Source organism: Liolophura sinensis, chromosome 1 (assembly GCF_032854445.1).
Source record: "Liolophura sinensis isolate JHLJ2023 chromosome 1, CUHK_Ljap_v2, whole genome shotgun sequence".
NCBI classification, from domain to species: domain Eukaryota; kingdom Metazoa; phylum Mollusca; class Polyplacophora; order Chitonida; family Chitonidae; genus Liolophura; species Liolophura sinensis.
Genome location: NC_088295.1, coordinates 85,003,627 through 85,022,290, shown reverse-complemented (window position 1 = coordinate 85,022,290; position 18,664 = coordinate 85,003,627). Strand labels below are relative to the sequence as shown.

At 38.8% G+C, this 18,664-nt stretch overlaps 1 protein-coding gene across 4 annotated transcripts; it reads right to left on the bottom strand.

Annotated features, from left to right (window-relative positions):
* Nucleotides 1-19: 19 nt before the first annotated feature.
* LOC135461902 (UBX domain-containing protein 4-like) lies at nt 20-18,171 on the bottom strand. Of its 4 annotated transcripts, none has more exons than XM_064739184.1 (13): nt 18,139-18,171; nt 17,736-17,857; nt 16,774-16,879; nt 15,651-15,679; nt 14,926-15,044; nt 13,915-14,057; nt 11,065-11,119; nt 10,549-10,718; nt 8,238-8,360; nt 7,790-7,892; nt 6,659-6,790; nt 2,938-3,167; nt 20-2,195 (listed from the first exon to the last, which is right to left on the bottom strand). In XM_064739184.1, exons 2-13 carry the CDS (start codon nt 17,815-17,817, stop codon nt 2,069-2,071), a joined length of 1,419 nt encoding a protein of 472 aa, XP_064595254.1. In that variant the 5' UTR covers nt 17,818-17,857; nt 18,139-18,171; the 3' UTR covers nt 20-2,068. The 4 variants fall into 4 exon arrangements, with proteins under 4 accessions (XP_064595254.1, XP_064595253.1, XP_064595255.1 ...); XM_064739183.1 differs by having other exon boundaries at nt 18,069-18,155; XM_064739185.1 differs by having other exon boundaries at nt 18,055-18,142.
* Nucleotides 18,172-18,664: the final 493 nt, after the last annotated feature.

Sequence of the window (18,664 nt, the reverse complement as noted above, 5' to 3'; positions counted from 1 at the left end):
TAAGTCAAAATTGTAGCAGTAGAGATTTATTTTCATTTTTATTTATAGATTACTTCAGGTATATCTCTCCCCCCAAAAAAGACTTTTTTTACAGTTTTGACAATTAATGCATCAACAACTCTTAAACACTATGATGGACAGGTTGTCCTAAGCATGCAAATACTAAAGCCAACAATACATTTCACCAGATATCAACTTGAACAACTTATTGGGGTTTGGGAGGATGAGATGTAGACAAAAGAATAGAGCCAGGTCTGAATATATTAAAATTTATTAGACAGGTACATAGGACCCAGACAGACTTGTACATCCAGGTTTAAATACAGCTCTCAACACTAAAAACAGGCGTAGAATACATGCTATCTAGTACAAAAGCAATCTCCAGGTTAGTAACACATTCAAGACTGCAGACATCTGGGAATTTGTCACTTCACAGACATGGATCTCAGAAAATCTTTTTTTTGTTTATTCCCCTATTCCTTTCCTTGTTATTTTCACCTCACCACTGCTGCAGGTGAGTGAAGTTATTTATTTATTCTATTGTTCTCAAATGTCATACTCAGGAATTTTTCATTTACACAATGCTGGTTAATCTCATGGATGGAGTGCCTGACATAACCACAAACCCTTAGAAAGTTACTGATGAACTTTGCCACATGACAAATGCAGTAAGCATACCATATTGGTGGAAGGCAAATGGTCTACAACGAATGTTAGACTGCAAACGGCTACCCATGCATTGTTGATCACTTATTGTCACCACGGCCCCACAGATACATGTCATGAGAAAAGGGAGTGAGTGATCTGCCTGATGTGGTCGGTCTTGAGTACATATAACATGTCTGATGTACATAAAAGAAATACAAAATACAGTAGATTACAGCAATGTAAGCAAACTTCATATGTGTATGTTCATAAGCAAAACAACCCTTGATGAAGAATAGTCTTTCCCCATGTAGGCCTACATTTATTTGTATCTGTTCATATGGGCACCATGAGGGGTAAAGTTTAGGAAATTAAAAATTACTGGCATACATGTATATACAAGCATATTTTCCTTGAGTTACATAGTATCACTTTAAAGTGCATAAAACCGATAAGTACAAATTTGCATGTCAAAATATGCACACACATCAAATGGTGTTTTTGAAATTTTTCAATGAAGACATCTGCACTGATACCAGTAAGTAGGTCCTGAAGCCAAATTGAGTTAAGTGGAATTGAAATGTGATTTTAACGCTTGTTCTTGCATCCTGGAGAGCAAGTTGTGGACACTTAATAAAAAGATTCTAGTCTAAAAAGTCTAATTTAGCACAATTTAAACCTGTAAAACTCTACATAAATTAAATGGAAAATTAGACAAATGATAAGTCCAAATTTGATTCAATAGTTTTAACCCTCTTTAATACTTATAATCAGGAATTAATCAAGAAGTAGTCTATTCAGTCTCCATAGTGAAAAATATAGGCCATTCTACATGACATGTTTTCTGTCATCATTAAATTCATGATGGCACACTGTTATATGTGCCACAACCAAAATTATATATTTCACAAAATCACATGCATTAAACTCATAATTTGTGAAAATTAACTCATTTGCAACAAATGGGCAATTGCTTTACATGACCTACTTACTTTTGCATCATAATTTTTCTGATAAGTAATAATTCACCTTAATCACTGAGATAAGTAATGTTGCTGATACTGATTGCTTGTGATTTCACAAGAACACCTACATCATGTACATGTACACCTCTGCTATGGCAAGAACAACACATGTACATAGCTCATTCATCATTATTTCGCTGGTGGCCCTGACAAGTCCCATCCCTTTGCACCATGATGCTACTTTTCACGAATGATTCTCAGCACAAGCCATCTGCGATGTCAGAGATAAAGTAAACATGTAACTACCGTACAACAATGTGTGTAACAGCATCACAGGTCAGGACTGTTTGCCATGTTTATGTTTCCAGCCTGTTCCTTTTTTCTGTACTACCTTCTGCATTTAGATACCTTTGGATCACAAGTGAGAATAATCACCACATTATATATATATACAGGCTTTACATTTGCTGAGTAGAGTTGCCATTCCACGTAGCTTGTTCATCATCGTCGTCATCTGCATTTGAAAACTTGTGAATGTTTCCATCTCTTTGACTAACTGAGGCTGGAGTTCGTCTTTTGTAAGCGCTGAAAAAAAGGATAACATGTACATGTAAATATTCAGAACAGTTCTCAGTCACACTCAAGAATATTTCAATTATAAGACAGCAGTTTGTGGATAAAACTGGTGAACCCTAATTCTGTTAGCCATTACTTTCATGCAAGGCCCCAATAAACTTACAAGCAGGTGAACCTGTATATCCCAATAGGCTGGGATTTAACCAATATAGGCACCTTGTGTGGCCTTGGGACTGAAAGACTAGGCAAGAACTTGCCCCTACACTATTCCACACACATGATGGTGGTCAAACTTGCAAGTACGTGTATGTGTGACAGTCTGCTGTAGGGTCTGCTTTTGTGAAAATTTCTGTCAAAGAAAAACTTATGATGAGTTCCAAGAAAATAATGTGAGGGCAGTGTCAGGAAACCAGGAATCATGTCTGATTTGCTTGATAACCAAAAAGATTCATACATGCAATAGTTACAAACAAAACCAACAAAATATTTAAATGTCAAAAATGCTTAAATGCACATTTTTCCAAGGTGAATATCTCAATAGGCAATACTGTGATATGTATTCTGTTCAATTCTGTACCCTGACCACATAAATGTACACTACACAGCAGTAGTAGGTTGTGTATTTGTAATACTAATTTATTGCTTTCTCCTTAGTAGGTCTGTATATATTTTATCTGATTGGTATTTTACGCCGTACTCTAGATGGTCTGTAGATATAGTAGTTAATCACTTTGTCTAGACTACAACATACGTTCTGGGTCTGTTAGACCTTGATGTGGTTTCTGAGGGAATGTTGTCATCATCAGAATCAGCCGCCCTGCTGGCCTGCTGACTTCTCCCAGGATTATAGGCTCCACGGGGCCGAGGTGGCGAGGCAAACAAGAGATTGTAAACAAAATTCCAGATGGCCAGCAAAGGTGTGAAGATGAGAGAAACAAAGCTTGTGGATGAGACTGCTGATTGAGAGGACTGGCCTCGAGCCTGATGAGAAAAAGACAGAATTGGTGGCAAGGCTACGAAATACTCGTCTGTATGAGACACATGCAAAACTTTAGCTCAATGCATAAAGAAGTGAAATTGTGAATTTGGTAATTTATAGTAATTAATATTCTCACAGAGCATCAGCGATGGAATATCCACCTTGCATCAGTGAGCTTTATACGAATGTAAAACTTCGGGTCAATAAATACAATACTTTTTAAGATACATTCAGTCTGGAATTCAGTAAATTACAGTATTTACATGTGTTCAAACCCTGAACTCAATACATGAAGTACTTTTTGAGATAACACCCTAACACTCTGCTTATCATTGATTCTTATACACAATACACTTTGTCAGGAATTCAGTAATTTTCGGTACCTAATATCTACACACGGAATCAACGATGGAATATTCCCCTCATGCAACTGTGCTGTACGACGAAGGACTTCTTAGAGTGCAGGTAATATGCCTCCTTGTTGCAGGACGGATTTCCACTCCTCTTTTATCTAATGCTGCTTCAGTGAGATGACTTACCGAAGGCAAGTCAGCCACCTCAACTGAACCATTATACTTATACAAGTCACCCAGTCGTTGCACTATCCCTTATTTTATACGTTTTGTGTTCAAAATATTAAATGACTGTTGCTCAGAATTTATTTCATTAGGTCACATAAATTCTTTGGAAGTTACTAAGCACAGTTTGATAACCTTTATGGCTTAAATAATCCATGGGGGCCTCCGTGGCTCAGTCGGTTAAAGCGCTAGCGCAGCGTAATGACCCAGGAGTCTCTCACCAATGCGGTCGCTGTGAGTTCAAGTCCAGCTCATGCTGGCTTCCTCTCCGGCCATACGTGAGAAGGTCTGTCAGCAACCTGCGGATGGTCGTGGGTTTCCCCCGGGCTCTGCCCGGTTTCAACCCACCATAATGCTGGCCGCCGTCGTATAAGTGAAATATTCTTGAGTACGGCGTAAAACACCAATCAAAAAAAAAAAAAAAAATAAATAAATAAATAATCCATTACATGTTTCATGATAAAAGTTGTGTTACAATAGCATGAGATTTTATTAGTACCTGTTGTAACCAGTTATTTGTGGCTTTGATAGGGCCTTGTACTGGGTGAGATCATGCTTGTCAAAACGGTGTGACGGCTGTGTGGCTCGTCTCTACCCGGCAGTCACAGGGTAAATATTATTTTACCATGTACATGCATTAGGATGCCTTTATATAGCAAGAACAGTATGTGTCAGAAGAACTGTAACCTGCATGGTAACTGTGACATAGATTAATGTCCTGATGAAATGCTATATCCCAGTGTATATAAGCCTGTAAATGTGTGTTTAAGCTGAACTACCTGTATGGTACATGTCTATATACACAGATTTATAACTGTATACGTTTTTTTTTTTTTTTTTTTTTTTTTTGATTGGTGTTTTACGCCGTACTCAAGAATATTTCACTTATACGACAGCGGCCAGCATTATGGTGGGAGGAAACCGGGCAGAGCCCGGGGGAAACCCACGACCATCCGCAGGTTGCTGGCAGACCTTCCCACGTACGGCCGGAGAGGAAGCGAGCATGAGCTGGACTTGAACTGTATACGTAGTTAGTAATATCAGTACATACCAGTAACTTTACATGTCTAATGCCATTGTCTATGGTAAGACAGTGACTAATCTTGTTTTGTTTTTATATATTTTCTCAGGTTGTTTTTGTTCTATTCAAAGTCTGTCCACTGATAACAAATTAAAGAAACCTTCAGAGGACAAACGGACTTGCTTGGAGTTACTGTGTGGCACTAAGTCCGGAATTCAGTAATTTACAGTACTTAATATGTACACACGGAATCAATTATGGATTATTCCCTCCATGCTATTGTGCTCTACATGTGTGCAAATCTTGAGCTCAATACCTGCAGTCCTTTTTAAGATACCACCCCTGATACCATTTTGTTTAACATTACTTCCTCTGTTATTGGAGACTGACGCTCAGGGTACCACATAAGCTATGCTTGTACTACGTACAAGCCAGCTAACAATTCATGTTTAACTTAAAAAGGAAATAAACAAACGAGGCATACATATATATTGTTTGAGTGATACCCTAATTTCTCAACCTTTTCACATACGAAAGCAGCGACCTTCAGCACAATTTAAGCATATTTTTAATTTGATTTTGGAGACATGATTACATGTACATTGGTTGGTTGCCTTGGCCAGTTTCAGGGCTTCACAAAAAGCATAATTTTATCAGTCAACACATACTGCCCTCAGAATATGCTTGAATAAACACCTTGCAAACATGAGAAAAAGGTTAAAGAATTACAGTAAGATATAAAAAAAAATTAAGAAAATTTAGATAAAGCAATTTTCCCAAAAAGTTTCTCCATGACCTCAGCCTTCAGACCACTTTCATTCAGTTTGCAACCTTAGTACACAGGTGATGTCTACCACGTCTCATGAAATTTCAAATAATGGTTGACTCTGAAACTTGATAACACAATTTTTAGAACAAGCATGACCCTTCTGTGGACTTAACCTTTGACCTTAGTAGGGCCTGCATGAAACAAATGAAAATGTCATATATATGAAATATCATAATCAGAGTCCTTCCGGTAGGGGAGTAACTCCCACAACATGTGGCAGAGACAGTGGCGACAGATGTATCACGACAAAATAATAATGAAATATGTTTGAAACACATGTACTTGTGTACGTGTGTGTACATAAGTAACAACGCTATGATAAGTACATAAATCATGACACTGCAGCTGGTTCGCACACCAGGCCCACGATCAACTACTGAACCTACTACTGAAGGTTCACGGTGTCAAGTTGTCAGATGCACATACACCCACTAACCAATGCCGTCCACCACTTTCACTCGTCATGATCAATGTGATAAGCACATGTAAACCCTGTGGCCTATCAGACCTCAATTTGGAAAAATTGTGAGATGTCAGATGCAGCTAAATGTACAGGTTATGTACCTTATCAACCGACAGTTCCACTTCCAGGACTGCATGAAACATGTCCAAGACAAAGGCCTTGATCCTATAACTTTGCTGCACACTTATCACTTACATGTATAAGGCTTTACAAACATTCAGCCATTTACGACAAATGAAAGAAGGTGTCAATTCAAATATAAGACAGGAGCCAATTTCACGAAGTATACATAGATTGTAGCATGTCAGCATAGTATATACTACAGCATACCAGCAGCTGAGTATAACACTCCTCTTGTTTTAGGAATACACTGTACATCCAACTAACTGAACAGCCACTCTTCCTTGATGACTCTTGTGGGCAAGAGCAAAGACTATTTTATCTCTCAAAAATAAAAAAAAACAAGACATAGTTTTTTGCTGTGATCACAAATCAGCCACACTTCTTCAAATATTGAAGCAATAACATTCCGAGAAGATGCTCATTCCCACAAGTCCTGAGTTTTCCTCCATATTTAAACAATACATACATAGTTCACTTACCGGTAAAACCATTATAACAGCAGAAGGGCTCAGCTGAAGGCTGCTAAAGCTTTCACCCATATCACTGTCCGTAAATGACTTTCTTGGATATATGGTTGACAAAACTGGTGAACCAAAGCCTGCACCCAAATACTGAAAATAAGCATGTAAAAGAAAAAGAGGCCTGTTACAACATGTATATCATATTCTAGAAAATCCAGACATCCACATAACACGCTGACTTACTTACACATCAGCTCAGATGGGAGGGAATGAGGGAATCACAGCTTGGAATCAAGTTTGGTACGTCAGCATGTACTTGATAAGGTCTCAACAAAAAGCCACACCTTAGCTACCTGCGTGGAACTAAATCTAATTTATTTATTTACATATATCTGATTGTTGTTTACAGCTATCCTTGTGACTTCTCACTTATATGATGCAGAGTGTTCAAAAAGTGCAAGTAGCAAACCCTGTGCTGGCAGCGAGGTTCAACACTATGCTTACCATAGGTAAAGTCTATGGCAGCATTTAGGCACCATTCATCGCATATTGTCACCAAGGCCTAGTGAATGAGACTGAACCAATGCTTCCAGTGACCAAGCCACTGTAATACAGTCTGATCAAAACTCTTAATATCAGTTAGAATCTGATGATGATCAACACAATGATCATGGATATGATCACCTCATACTAGTGACAGTAGCAGCATCAAAATCATTGCAGTAATAAAATCTTGGCTGAGCACACGTGAGTGGTAAGGTCATGGCTATCATCACCAGATTATTGATAGTGTTAAGGTCATGGTTGTGCTCACCGGATTTCTGACAGTGGTAAGGTCATGGCTGTGCTCACCAGATTACTGACAGTGGTAAGCTGTGCTCACCAGATTACTGACAGTGATACAGCCAATGCTATACTCACCAGATTACTGACAGTGGTACAGCCAAAGCTATACTCACCAGATTACTGACAGTGGTACAGCCAAAGCTATACTCATCAGATTACTGACAGTGGTACAGCCAATGCTATACTCACCAGATTACTGACAGTGGTACAGCCAAAGTTATGCTCAATAGATTACTGACAGTGGTACAGTCAATGCTATGCTCACCAGATTACTGCAAGTAGCACAGTCAATGCTATGCTCACCTCTGAGATGAAGTCTCGGGCTGCTGACAGTGGTTCACCAGATGGGAAGGTTTCTGTGACTGAAGTTCCATCAGGTAACCGGAACTGTAGTCGAGCCGTCTCACTGAACCAAAGACAAAATCTTTACATGTACAGCACTGATTTTTTTAATACTAGTATTTGATTTATTTGATTACTGTATTACACCATACTCAACAATATTTCACTCATACGATGGTCAGCACTATGGTGCAAGTTTGCAATATCTGTAATATCACCTGTGCAGGATTTTGTATTGTCCTTGCACTCAGACCCCTCAACGAGTGAACTGCTAATGCTGAAAGATGTATCAGGCTTATGTCAAACACACAGGACTGAAAAATTTGAACAAATAACTGAAGGTTGACTGGTCCGGACAGCAACTAACTTCTACAGCTGCTTTAAAGTCTCAGCTATGAACTGTACAAACCTCCTCTTAGAAGCCAATTCTGCTGCAGCCATTTGCTGGGCTTCCAGCTTGGCTCTCTCCTGTTCTTCCTTCACTCTGGCAATGTCTTCTTTATCCTTCTGGTATTTAGCTGCTCTATCAGCCCTACAAATTTACATAATCACATATATTCCATGGGTCAGAAAAGATACTGGTACAACCTAAGGTGGCCAAACCTAATTGGTACTAACATGTTTAAAGGGCCAGTAGAAGTAAATGAAGACATGATAGCCTTTCTGCAATGGTGGCTTTATCACACATTTTGATAGAATGAAAAATCCCCTTATAAGGCATTGTGCAAATTACAAACTTTTACAACCCAGTAAATTGCCTTTAAAACATTGGATACTTGAGTAGCCTCTTCTGACCATACTGTAATCTGTGAGGTCACATAAAGTTTTTGCCCTTGATAAATCCAGACGGCAAAACTACTACATTAAAATGCACAGACATACTTGTATAGAGCCATAAATGCGTTAACTGAACAGACCTTAAAGCAAATTATTTCTTAATGGATATATCGTTCGTTGATGAAGGCAAGGCTATGCAAACAGAGCAGCCTGGCATCATTCACTGTTTTGATGATGAGTCTGAATCCTTGATACTGCGAGAAAATTAGGTTCGTGGAACATTCTATAATTCTATCCCAGCAGTAAAGCAGACAAGATATCTCAAGGATTATCACGCAGTTCCACTTTGCTTTGCTCGGTGCAGATGGCAGCAGACTTAGAACAGCAATCCAAAAACTCAACCAAGGGATCTTTGCCCTACACAATACGGACCTTGAAGCTGCAGTCGTGTATAGGAAGTTCTAGATTGTACACAAAGTGGAGTCTTCCTCCAGAAATAGCCGGGTTAAGCCATAAACACTCATTCATTCCTCCAGAAGTAGTGCAGGGTAGGACAAGAAACAGACACTGTTGGAGTGAATGAAAACGTACAATAAAAAAAGCCTTGAAAAACCTTTCTTATCAGGGCTGTTTTCCTTCTAAATCAAAAAGTGCTGCACTTGACAGATTTAACATCAAAGTAAAAATCTTCACAAACAATCATGTTTCAGACTTCGTTGGATTAATTACTTTACTTTTAAACTGTCGGATGAGAAATCTTCTCCTCCATCCAATTGCTTGACCTTACAACGAACCAATGACTGTCAACACCCAGGTTTCCGTAATTAAAGCCACCATGCAAGTAATACATCAAATTAAGGAGCAAGATGTTAATTTAACATTCATGGCACCTGTTGACAGATAAATGAGAGTGTTAATGTCCCTCCAAAAGAATCAAAAGTCTTCCTTTGGTTTTTGGAGTCATGGAAAGACCCATGTGTGCCATTTGGAATTTACCTGTGATCTTTAAACTTTAAGGCAACAGTGAATTGTTTACACAACCGCGAAAAAATGCCCTAAAATATTAAAAAATATAAACTTCATGCCTTCTGTCATTTTCTGGCTGCAAAGAAAATTGCTGATGCAGTCCTGCTCACCCCTTTAGCTCACCCGTCTCCAAACCATGACAGTGCTAAAATGTTATCTTTCATCAACAAATCTGCCATTATGCTTGAGAACAATAGCTTGAATTAGTTAAGGAAGTATTCTTAAAGGTATTGTTGGTTCAAATAGCGCTGTTATTGTACATGACTGTTGGCAATACATGAGTCAGCACACTGAACAATAGTACGTTTATTAGAGGGGGGCGAAATCCATGTAAAGCTACTCATCTGCAAGAACTATCACATTGAAACATGAACTAAAGACATGTACCAACCATGAACTAAAGACATGTACCAACTTAAAAATAGCAAGGAGATTCAGCCAACCTGAGTGGTCACCCAATATGTGAAATTTTGGGCCTTGGTCCAAGGACTAATATCAGGTTTATCAGACAACAAAGCCATCTGTATCTTATAACTGACAAGTGATATGTTTAAATTTGGACCGCAATAGATGTATTAAATACCACCCACTCGTATGGATATTCATGTTAGCTTTAAACCATAATGTGTATGTTTTACATGAATTGTATATACTATTTCCTTGTTTGTTCAATTGAAATCCTACATGTAAACAAACAAACAAACAAAAAAAAAAAACACAGAGAAAAACACCTTGCCACCCAACTCTCCTTGCCACATACATTAAATATTAGCAAACCTATAAATCTTGTTTGAATCATTTATAACCACTTTATCACTTGACAAAAAATAACTTGGATGAGACATTCATATTATTTACCTGTCTGAAAATATTTGAACTCATTATTTGATCAACGACAATTTATACCCTTTTGTTACCTGTCTCTGGCTATTTGCTCCTTTACTCTTTCTCTGGCTTTTCGGTCTTCCTCTTTTCGTTTGCGCAGCTCATTCTGTATTTCTCTTGCCTCCATTTCTTCTTTCCTCTGCTTTGACTGTAATACGCTCTGGCCTAACAAGCGTCTTTCCTTCTCCTCCTTAATCTGCTTCTGCACAGATATTAAACACCCAATGTCTTACTTTTTAAACATAAAGAAAGACTTACACTTTATACAATATTTCTGTTGTAAGAAAAAGGAAACATGGAGAAAAAAATAACACGATTTTCAAAACAAAGATTACATTTATATATCATGTTTATAAAATGCCCCAAAAAAGAAGAAAAAAACATAAGTACAAACATGGAGCCCAAAATAAGACTGGTTGATGACTATGGATGGACATTCCACTACGTACACAAAATTCATAATATTGGATTTATCACAACAGTATAGTCTCAGAATTTGTTCCACTTCGTTTAATATTCTGCTATGAAAACTTTATGGGGAGTTTTACCTCTTTCTCTTCCAAGGCTTTCTTGGCTTGTTTCTCGGCTATCAATTTTTTGGCTCTGTATAAAATCAAATCAACCACGTCAAAACAAACAATACAAGTGACTTTACCTATCAAGGCAGTAGACGCAGACCTATTTACTTACTTTTTGCACAGTCGCTTCATTAACATAATAAATTCCTCTAAACCTCCATGACTGAATGAGTGAGTGGGTGCTTAGGGCTTAAGGTCATACTTAACAATTCTACAAACGAAGGAGTCCTAAGAGTGCATGTATGTCTAATGTGCACATTTCCACCACTCTTTTACCTACATATAGGGCTGCTTCACTGAGACAACTCACCAAAGGCAAGTTAGCCGCCCCACCCAAGCCATTATACTAATACAGGTCAACCATTCGCTCCACTATCCCCTTAATGCTGAAGGCCAAGTCAGGAAAGTACAATTTCCTCTCTTAAGGTCTTAGGTGTGACCCGACCCAGGATTGATTTTCAGCTTGGATCTACTGTCCCTGCCAAACCGCCATGATTCATGTCCCTTAGGCAAATGCTCCTTCATGATATCATTACACACTCACTTTTGTTCTATCTCGGTGACATGGCTCTGCAACAAAATTGCTACACCAATGACATGCAATCACTTTGGCCGACGGTGGAAATTGTTAAGGTAAGTCGTTCATGACTGCCACATACCCTTCAAGAGCTATTCCAGTTTTGAGAGAAACCAACCATTATGTGGAAACATCGGTGCAGGAACCTAGGCCAGCCAATGATGTGATGTTACTGAGCATTATTGTTTTAGGTGATTAGTCCTCATGTCCCGGCAACATCAGTGTTTCCGCATAATCATAAGCAACCTAAATGCTTAGAGCCACATACATGTATGAAGATTTTTTTTCTTTCTTGACTGGTGTTTTACGCCGTACTCCAGAATATTTCACTTATACCACGGTGGCCAACATTATGGTGGGAGGAAACCGGGCAGAGCCCGGGGGAAACCCACAACCATCCACAGGTTGCTGACAGATCTTCCCACACATGTGTGAAGGAATCCTTACAGAGTATGGCTAAAAAAAATTTGCACTGTGCAATGTCATCAATGACAGGATTTTTCATCAGTTTTTGCTCAAGTTGCTTGGTTTATTTATTTATTTATTTGATTGGTGTTTTACGCCGTACTCAAGAATATTTCACTTATACGACGGCGGCCAGCATTATGGTGGGTGGAAACCGGGCAGAGCCTGGGGGAAACCCACGACCATCTGCAGGTTGCTAGCAGACCTTCCCACTTACAGCCGGAGAGGAAGCCAGCATGAGCTGGACTTGAACTCACAGCGACCGCATTGGTGAGAAGCTCCTGGGTCATTACGCTGCGCTAGCGCGCTAACCGACTGAGCCACGGAGGCCCCCAAGTGCTTGGTGTAATACATTATACATAGGTACTCTTGATGCCATGTGATGTTAAATGAGGCAGATATGTTTTCATATCAAAGAATGATATCAAAAGCCTTGTGTCATTTGTGGGTCGGGGCCTCCGTGGCTCAGTTGGTTAGCGCGCTAGCACAGCGTAATGACCCAGGAGCCTCTCACCAATGCGGTCGCTGTGAGTTCAAGTCCAGCTCATGCTGGCTTCCTCTCCGGCCGTATGTGGGAAGGTCTGCCAGCAACCTGCGGATCGTCGTGGGTTTCCCCGGGCTGTGTCCGGTTTCCACCCACCATAATGCTGGCCGCCGTCGTATAAGTGAAATATTCTTGAGTACGGTGTAAAACACCAATGAAAAAAAAAAAAAAAAAAAAAATCATTTGTGGGTATACGTCAACAATTGGCGATGTCACATGTAAGTGCTTGATGCATAGTCGGGTAAACTGGATGTGACAGAAAATATAGGTATGTGTATATAATGTGAAAATTAAGTGAAACATGAAATGTGTTTTGCACATTCATATACTAGAAGACCACTACACTCTCCCACGCAAGTCTCGTATACAACTTACCCAACTATATGCAAGCACGTCCATATGTTTGTATGCTCACTGCCTGTTACTGTCCAAAATTGTTGCATTAAACATTTCTTTCATAACAACAACTGTCCTTCCGCAATGGTAAAAAGAATTGTAAGTCTTCTACATAAAACCAGATTGCTATCTGTCACATTTCTGATACAGATTTGCCTGATCTAAGTACTTCTAAACACACACTGTAGGCCAATCACTGTGGCATGCAGCAGATAATACTAATAACAACTTACAACATACATTAAACCAACATTTCAGTTGTTTGTCAGGAAATTGTCAAATTTCCTAATAATAGGGGGAAAAAAAAGATAAATGTACTTATTTTTTTCCCCCTCGTTTTGACTGATGCTGAAGTGGTCTTATTTGAGGATAGCTGCCTGCATGCAAAGTACAGGTACAGGATTTTCACGATTGATGTTCTCAAAGTGAGGCAGAGATAGAACGTTAGACGATTTTACAGGACTTCAATGGGTTTGTACAAATACATCTAAGTATGCCTGAACTTTTGTCACTTAACTTCAAACCTGACATTAGCCATTTTCAATGGTACCAACCAACAACACACTTTTTCAAAACATGCCACTTACATGGGAGAGTCACCCAAGGAGATGATCCGTGAATGGGTGGGGGTTGGTGGTAAATGAGTAACCGAAAACAGCCTCATCTGCTGAGATATTTTAGGTAATGCATTTGTCCCTAATCACCCATGACCATGTACAGATAGTCCACCGTCACAGATGAGCCACCAGAAAGCTACATTCAGCAGCTAAAGTGGGTGCAGAGATGCACTGGCATGTACTGTTTGTATTCTTGTGTGACTTCATGTTATGACACAAACCTTTCCACCCTTTCCTGCACATCTTCACGAGGCTCAGATGCTCCTTCAGCCTGTGAAACAACCGACGGTGAGGCCTCAGTGGGTGGCTGGCCAGAAGGGGCTGAGGCTCCACCTGGGGACCCTGGTTGCTGCTTTTTGTTGGCCTAGATAAACACAAAATTAGTTTATGCCATGAAAACTTCTGGTGACTAGAATCAGGAAAATACATCTACATGTATAGAGAATGTTCTTTAAGTTGATTCCTATTATATGTATGGTTAATAACAAAAACCAAATCTAAGCCACACACAATTAATGATACATGTTATTCTGATGTACATCTTTGTTTCCTTAAATTCTGAAAAGGGACCATGTAGCTGAGAGATTAGTGTGCTAGTGCAGAACAAAGATTCCGCAGCCTCTCTGTGAGTTGAAGTCCAGCAAACTGTGCATGGCTCTGGGTTTCTCCTGGCACTGCCTAATTTCCTCCACCACAATGCTAGCTGTTGTCAGATAAGTGAAATGAACTTGAGCAAGGCATACAACACAAGTCAAATAAATAAACTGGATACAGAAAACGAGCGCACATACACCTCTCCTTCATTACAGCACTGTTGCTGGAAGAGTAGACTGCCTACCATGCATATAATCCTACATTAAGTGTGTTACAAGGTGGTCATTAGTCATTGACAGGCTGGGACATGTAAGATACACAGGAACAGAAAGTGCATCCTGCTCATTGTTAACTGAAAGCCAAAAGATCAATTTATCTTGGCTTTCACTGAATACCCAAGCAATAACCTATCTTCTGAATGCAAAGACTATAACAAAGGAAGAATGTAAGATTGTGAGCAACAACAACTCAGTGAAAAATTTGGGAGGCACATTTGTGACCATGTTGACTGATGTACTGATTCGTGTGTTGTAAGGAGAGGTGTATATGGGGAAATCAATACTATCCACAGAAAACTAAAACCTGGCTTCACCAACCAGGTTGGACATGTAATAATGACAAGATAAAGCCTCACCCACCTGAACTGCTGACTCCACCTTAACACGGAAATCCTTGGCTGATACAGCCCCACCAGTCACCTCTAATGGAATACCATTGTTACCAATCAAAAACACAGAAGGAACAACAACAACAGGATCTTTTCATCTACAGTTAAGGAGAAAATTACAAAAACATTGCCAGAGCAAACCATATGGACAATATATATCATGCACATATCATTTTCCGGAACAAAGATACAATTACATGTAGCTCTTTAATATAGGGCTTTACAGGTGTGCTATTTGACTTTGGTAAAAAGAGGTTACCGACAGGGGTACCAAAAGTTCTGTAGCTAGATACAGTCATTAGACCACTTCTATCCCACTGATATATTATTTACATATGTGAGGTATATACATGTGGTGAACAGGTTTTCTGTGTCTCCCTAATGATTACCACTTGAATGCATCTCCTCATAGAGTTTGAATTGGATTTCGATGAAACTTTGTAGACATGACATGTGAGGATATGCATGTTATACATGTATTTAGGTTGTGCCACATCTAATATTTCCAGAGTTATCGCCCTTTGAACCTAGAATACAGACTTTAAGACTGAACACTTGTTGGAGTTCTATACAGGTCTACAGGTATGCTGATTTGTTGAATGTCCAGTCCCTGTTTTCCATTTTTTGATCATTGATGGGAGATTCACCATTTTCTGATAGCCGTTGTAAATCCATGTTCATGTGTACAAAGGATACAAAACATAGAAAACTGTCCACAGGCCTCACTAGAAAACAAAGAAACAGTTGGTCATACATCCATAAGCAAGTTTGTACACGAAAAATTAACTAGAACGAACATGACATGAAAAAATATCACTGTTCAGTTCATGTGTACATGTACACATAGTATTCATTATTTTCATGCTGCCTAACTAACATCATTTTTGTTGCTGAAGACAAAATTAAACTAATACTTTGTCTATCATCTTATGGCATGTGTCAAACATGAAAAGACCATACTATTAAGATTGTCCCTCTTCATCAACATAATAAAAACTCTTCAGTTATCACTTCATAACATATAGAGTATCAATATACTAGTTCAGAAATTAATGAATTCTCTAGATTACATGTACACTTTTGTTATGACACCCTTGAGTAAACTGTAATATGGTACTGTAACTCTTCAACCTTTTCACGGGTTTGCAAAGGTGTTTAATCAAGCATATTATGACGACATAATGTTATATTTTTTGTGAAGCCCTGAAACTGGCCAATCCAGCCAATGTAGTTTTGTCCCAAACATCAAATTGAAAATGTGCATGAATTGCACAGAAAGCTGCTCTTTCATATGTGAAAAGGTTTAGAAATTAGGGTGAGCATAATCAGATCACCTGAATGTGCCCAATTGATTAATGGTAACAGTCATTAAAATAATATATTTAACAGGGTCCATATAATGGTACAAGGCAGAAGCCCTGTATTCCCCCCAGGCTCTGCCCGGTTTCCGCTCACCATAATGCTGGCCGCCGTCATATAAGTTAAATATTCTTGAGTACGGCGTAAAACAAAAAAACAAAAAAAAAGCTCTGTACTACATGTCAATGTATTATAAGGAAAGTTGCATGCATGCTACTAAAAGTCGGATGAATCAGCCTGAAACAAGCAAAATGCATCACATAAAAAAGCTAAATACAGTATTTCATTTGATCTGCTAATTGGTTATAAATTCTGTCACTAGTGAACAGGCACATTAATGGCTACAATAATGGTGAAACCCTTCTACACAAACAAGCACCTATGTTCTATGTTTTTGTATGCATGCCTGAAAGGCACTGCTTCACTTCTAAGAACATGATCTATGTCAACTATAAATTACCTATTGGACATCAGCCTAATTGCCACGCATTCAGCAGATTCACATGTCTGCACAATTTGACTGTCTTTCAATACAGCCTCCATCTTCTTAGACTCCTCATCTTCACCTGTAATAAACAACATATAGTAATTTTACTCAGGCAGGTATATGTACTCCCATACATGAACATCACTGTAGTCCAATACAACACTGTCAATCACAATTAAGAATGGTTCATCCAGTCTAGAGGTCAAAATAAGAGCTAAAAGTTTTGAAGAGTTCAAAATAAAAATGATAAATTGAGCCCAGGTCACCACAAAGATGACTTTGCATCATGAAAACATTCATAACTTCAGAAATACACTTGTAAAATAATTTATAACTAACATGTTGTGCTATGTGTGTTTCTAAATGATGTCAAATACATTTCACATGTGAGGCATCTATAAGTGTACAACACTGATCACAGGAGACAATTCATATATGTTTACAACCAATTTTTTTGAGATTATTCCATGCCCATGCATGGTTTATGACAGCACTAGCTAAATGCGGGATACATGGCTAAAAAGATACAGACTTTTTGGACCAGCTCTCTATGACTTACTTTTGCCAGTCATACTTTTTCACAGCATAAAAGATTAGTCCAATTGTTACTTACACTGTTCTCATCACTGCCATTCACAAAACACTTATCTGACTGCATAGTTTTTACTGTCCCAGACGGCATCACTTGACTTGGCTATAAAAATTTAAACCCTGTGGACTGCAAAACCATGCCAAATTCTCCACGGGTACTACCATCATGCCATGGATGTCCAATTCCTATCAGACGAACCAGATGGTAGCAGTGGCTAGCCCGAGAATTATGCGACAACCTTTATATATTTTCTTACATTTTTTTTTCGATAGCTGACCTTAGCAGCGGTAAACCAAACTATTTTTAACAGTGAAGATTAGTTTTTAGTGAGAATATCACTTACCAGCAATGTACACAATGAAGACTGATCCTTTCGATTTTGCCAACTGAATGGCATCTGGGATCGATCCTTCAAACCACCTCATTCTTTATGTGGTTATACGTCAAGATCACTTAAAGTTTGATCTGAAATACCACCAAAAGATAAAATCTGGCGAAACCACGTGGAAAAGATAGGAATAATCGTATCAATGTATGAAGTATTACGCTATTATACAGGAGCCATTTTTCGTGATAAAGGTTTCATTACAACTTTACACAAATACAAATTCGTCATCATTTCATTAGACTAACAAGATTGTAGAAAATTAATCCAACAATACCAGTGATGTGGTACCATTTCAATTTCTTGATCAGATAAAATTGTATTCACAGCGATAAAACACGTCAGCATCTGACAGAATCACCTTTTCCGCGATCGTGTCGAAGCGTTGACCTTTGAACCCGGAACAACAATGCCTGTCGGCTACCTCGTCTTGAATGTCAAGGTTATGAAATAATCCCTGTCATTCTGTGGTAGACTTAGATGACAGGGTTTGGATTATTTTCACGTGATAGGAGGTGAAAACAAATTACTTACAAGCTGTGAAATAACGAACGCGACTTTACTAATTTCAATTTTGGTTTATACAAGCGAAACTTTCTTTGTTGACCCTAGATACAGCTGCATGATCGTGATCTGTCCCAGGCCGTGTCGGGTCCTGTGCAGGTGGTGGTGACATGCGAGGCAAATTATTTCATTTGGATCGACTTTTATGGACACGTGTGTTATTATTAACCTCAATTTATGTGTTCCGTGGCATCTTAATACATATTTCCTGTGCATTGCTTCAGGATTTATGGAAATAACGTCTATGGGTGCTTCTTCGCAAATCATTTCTGCGTGGCAGAGACCAAACACTGAAACAAGGGAGGTAACTACGTCTCATCACC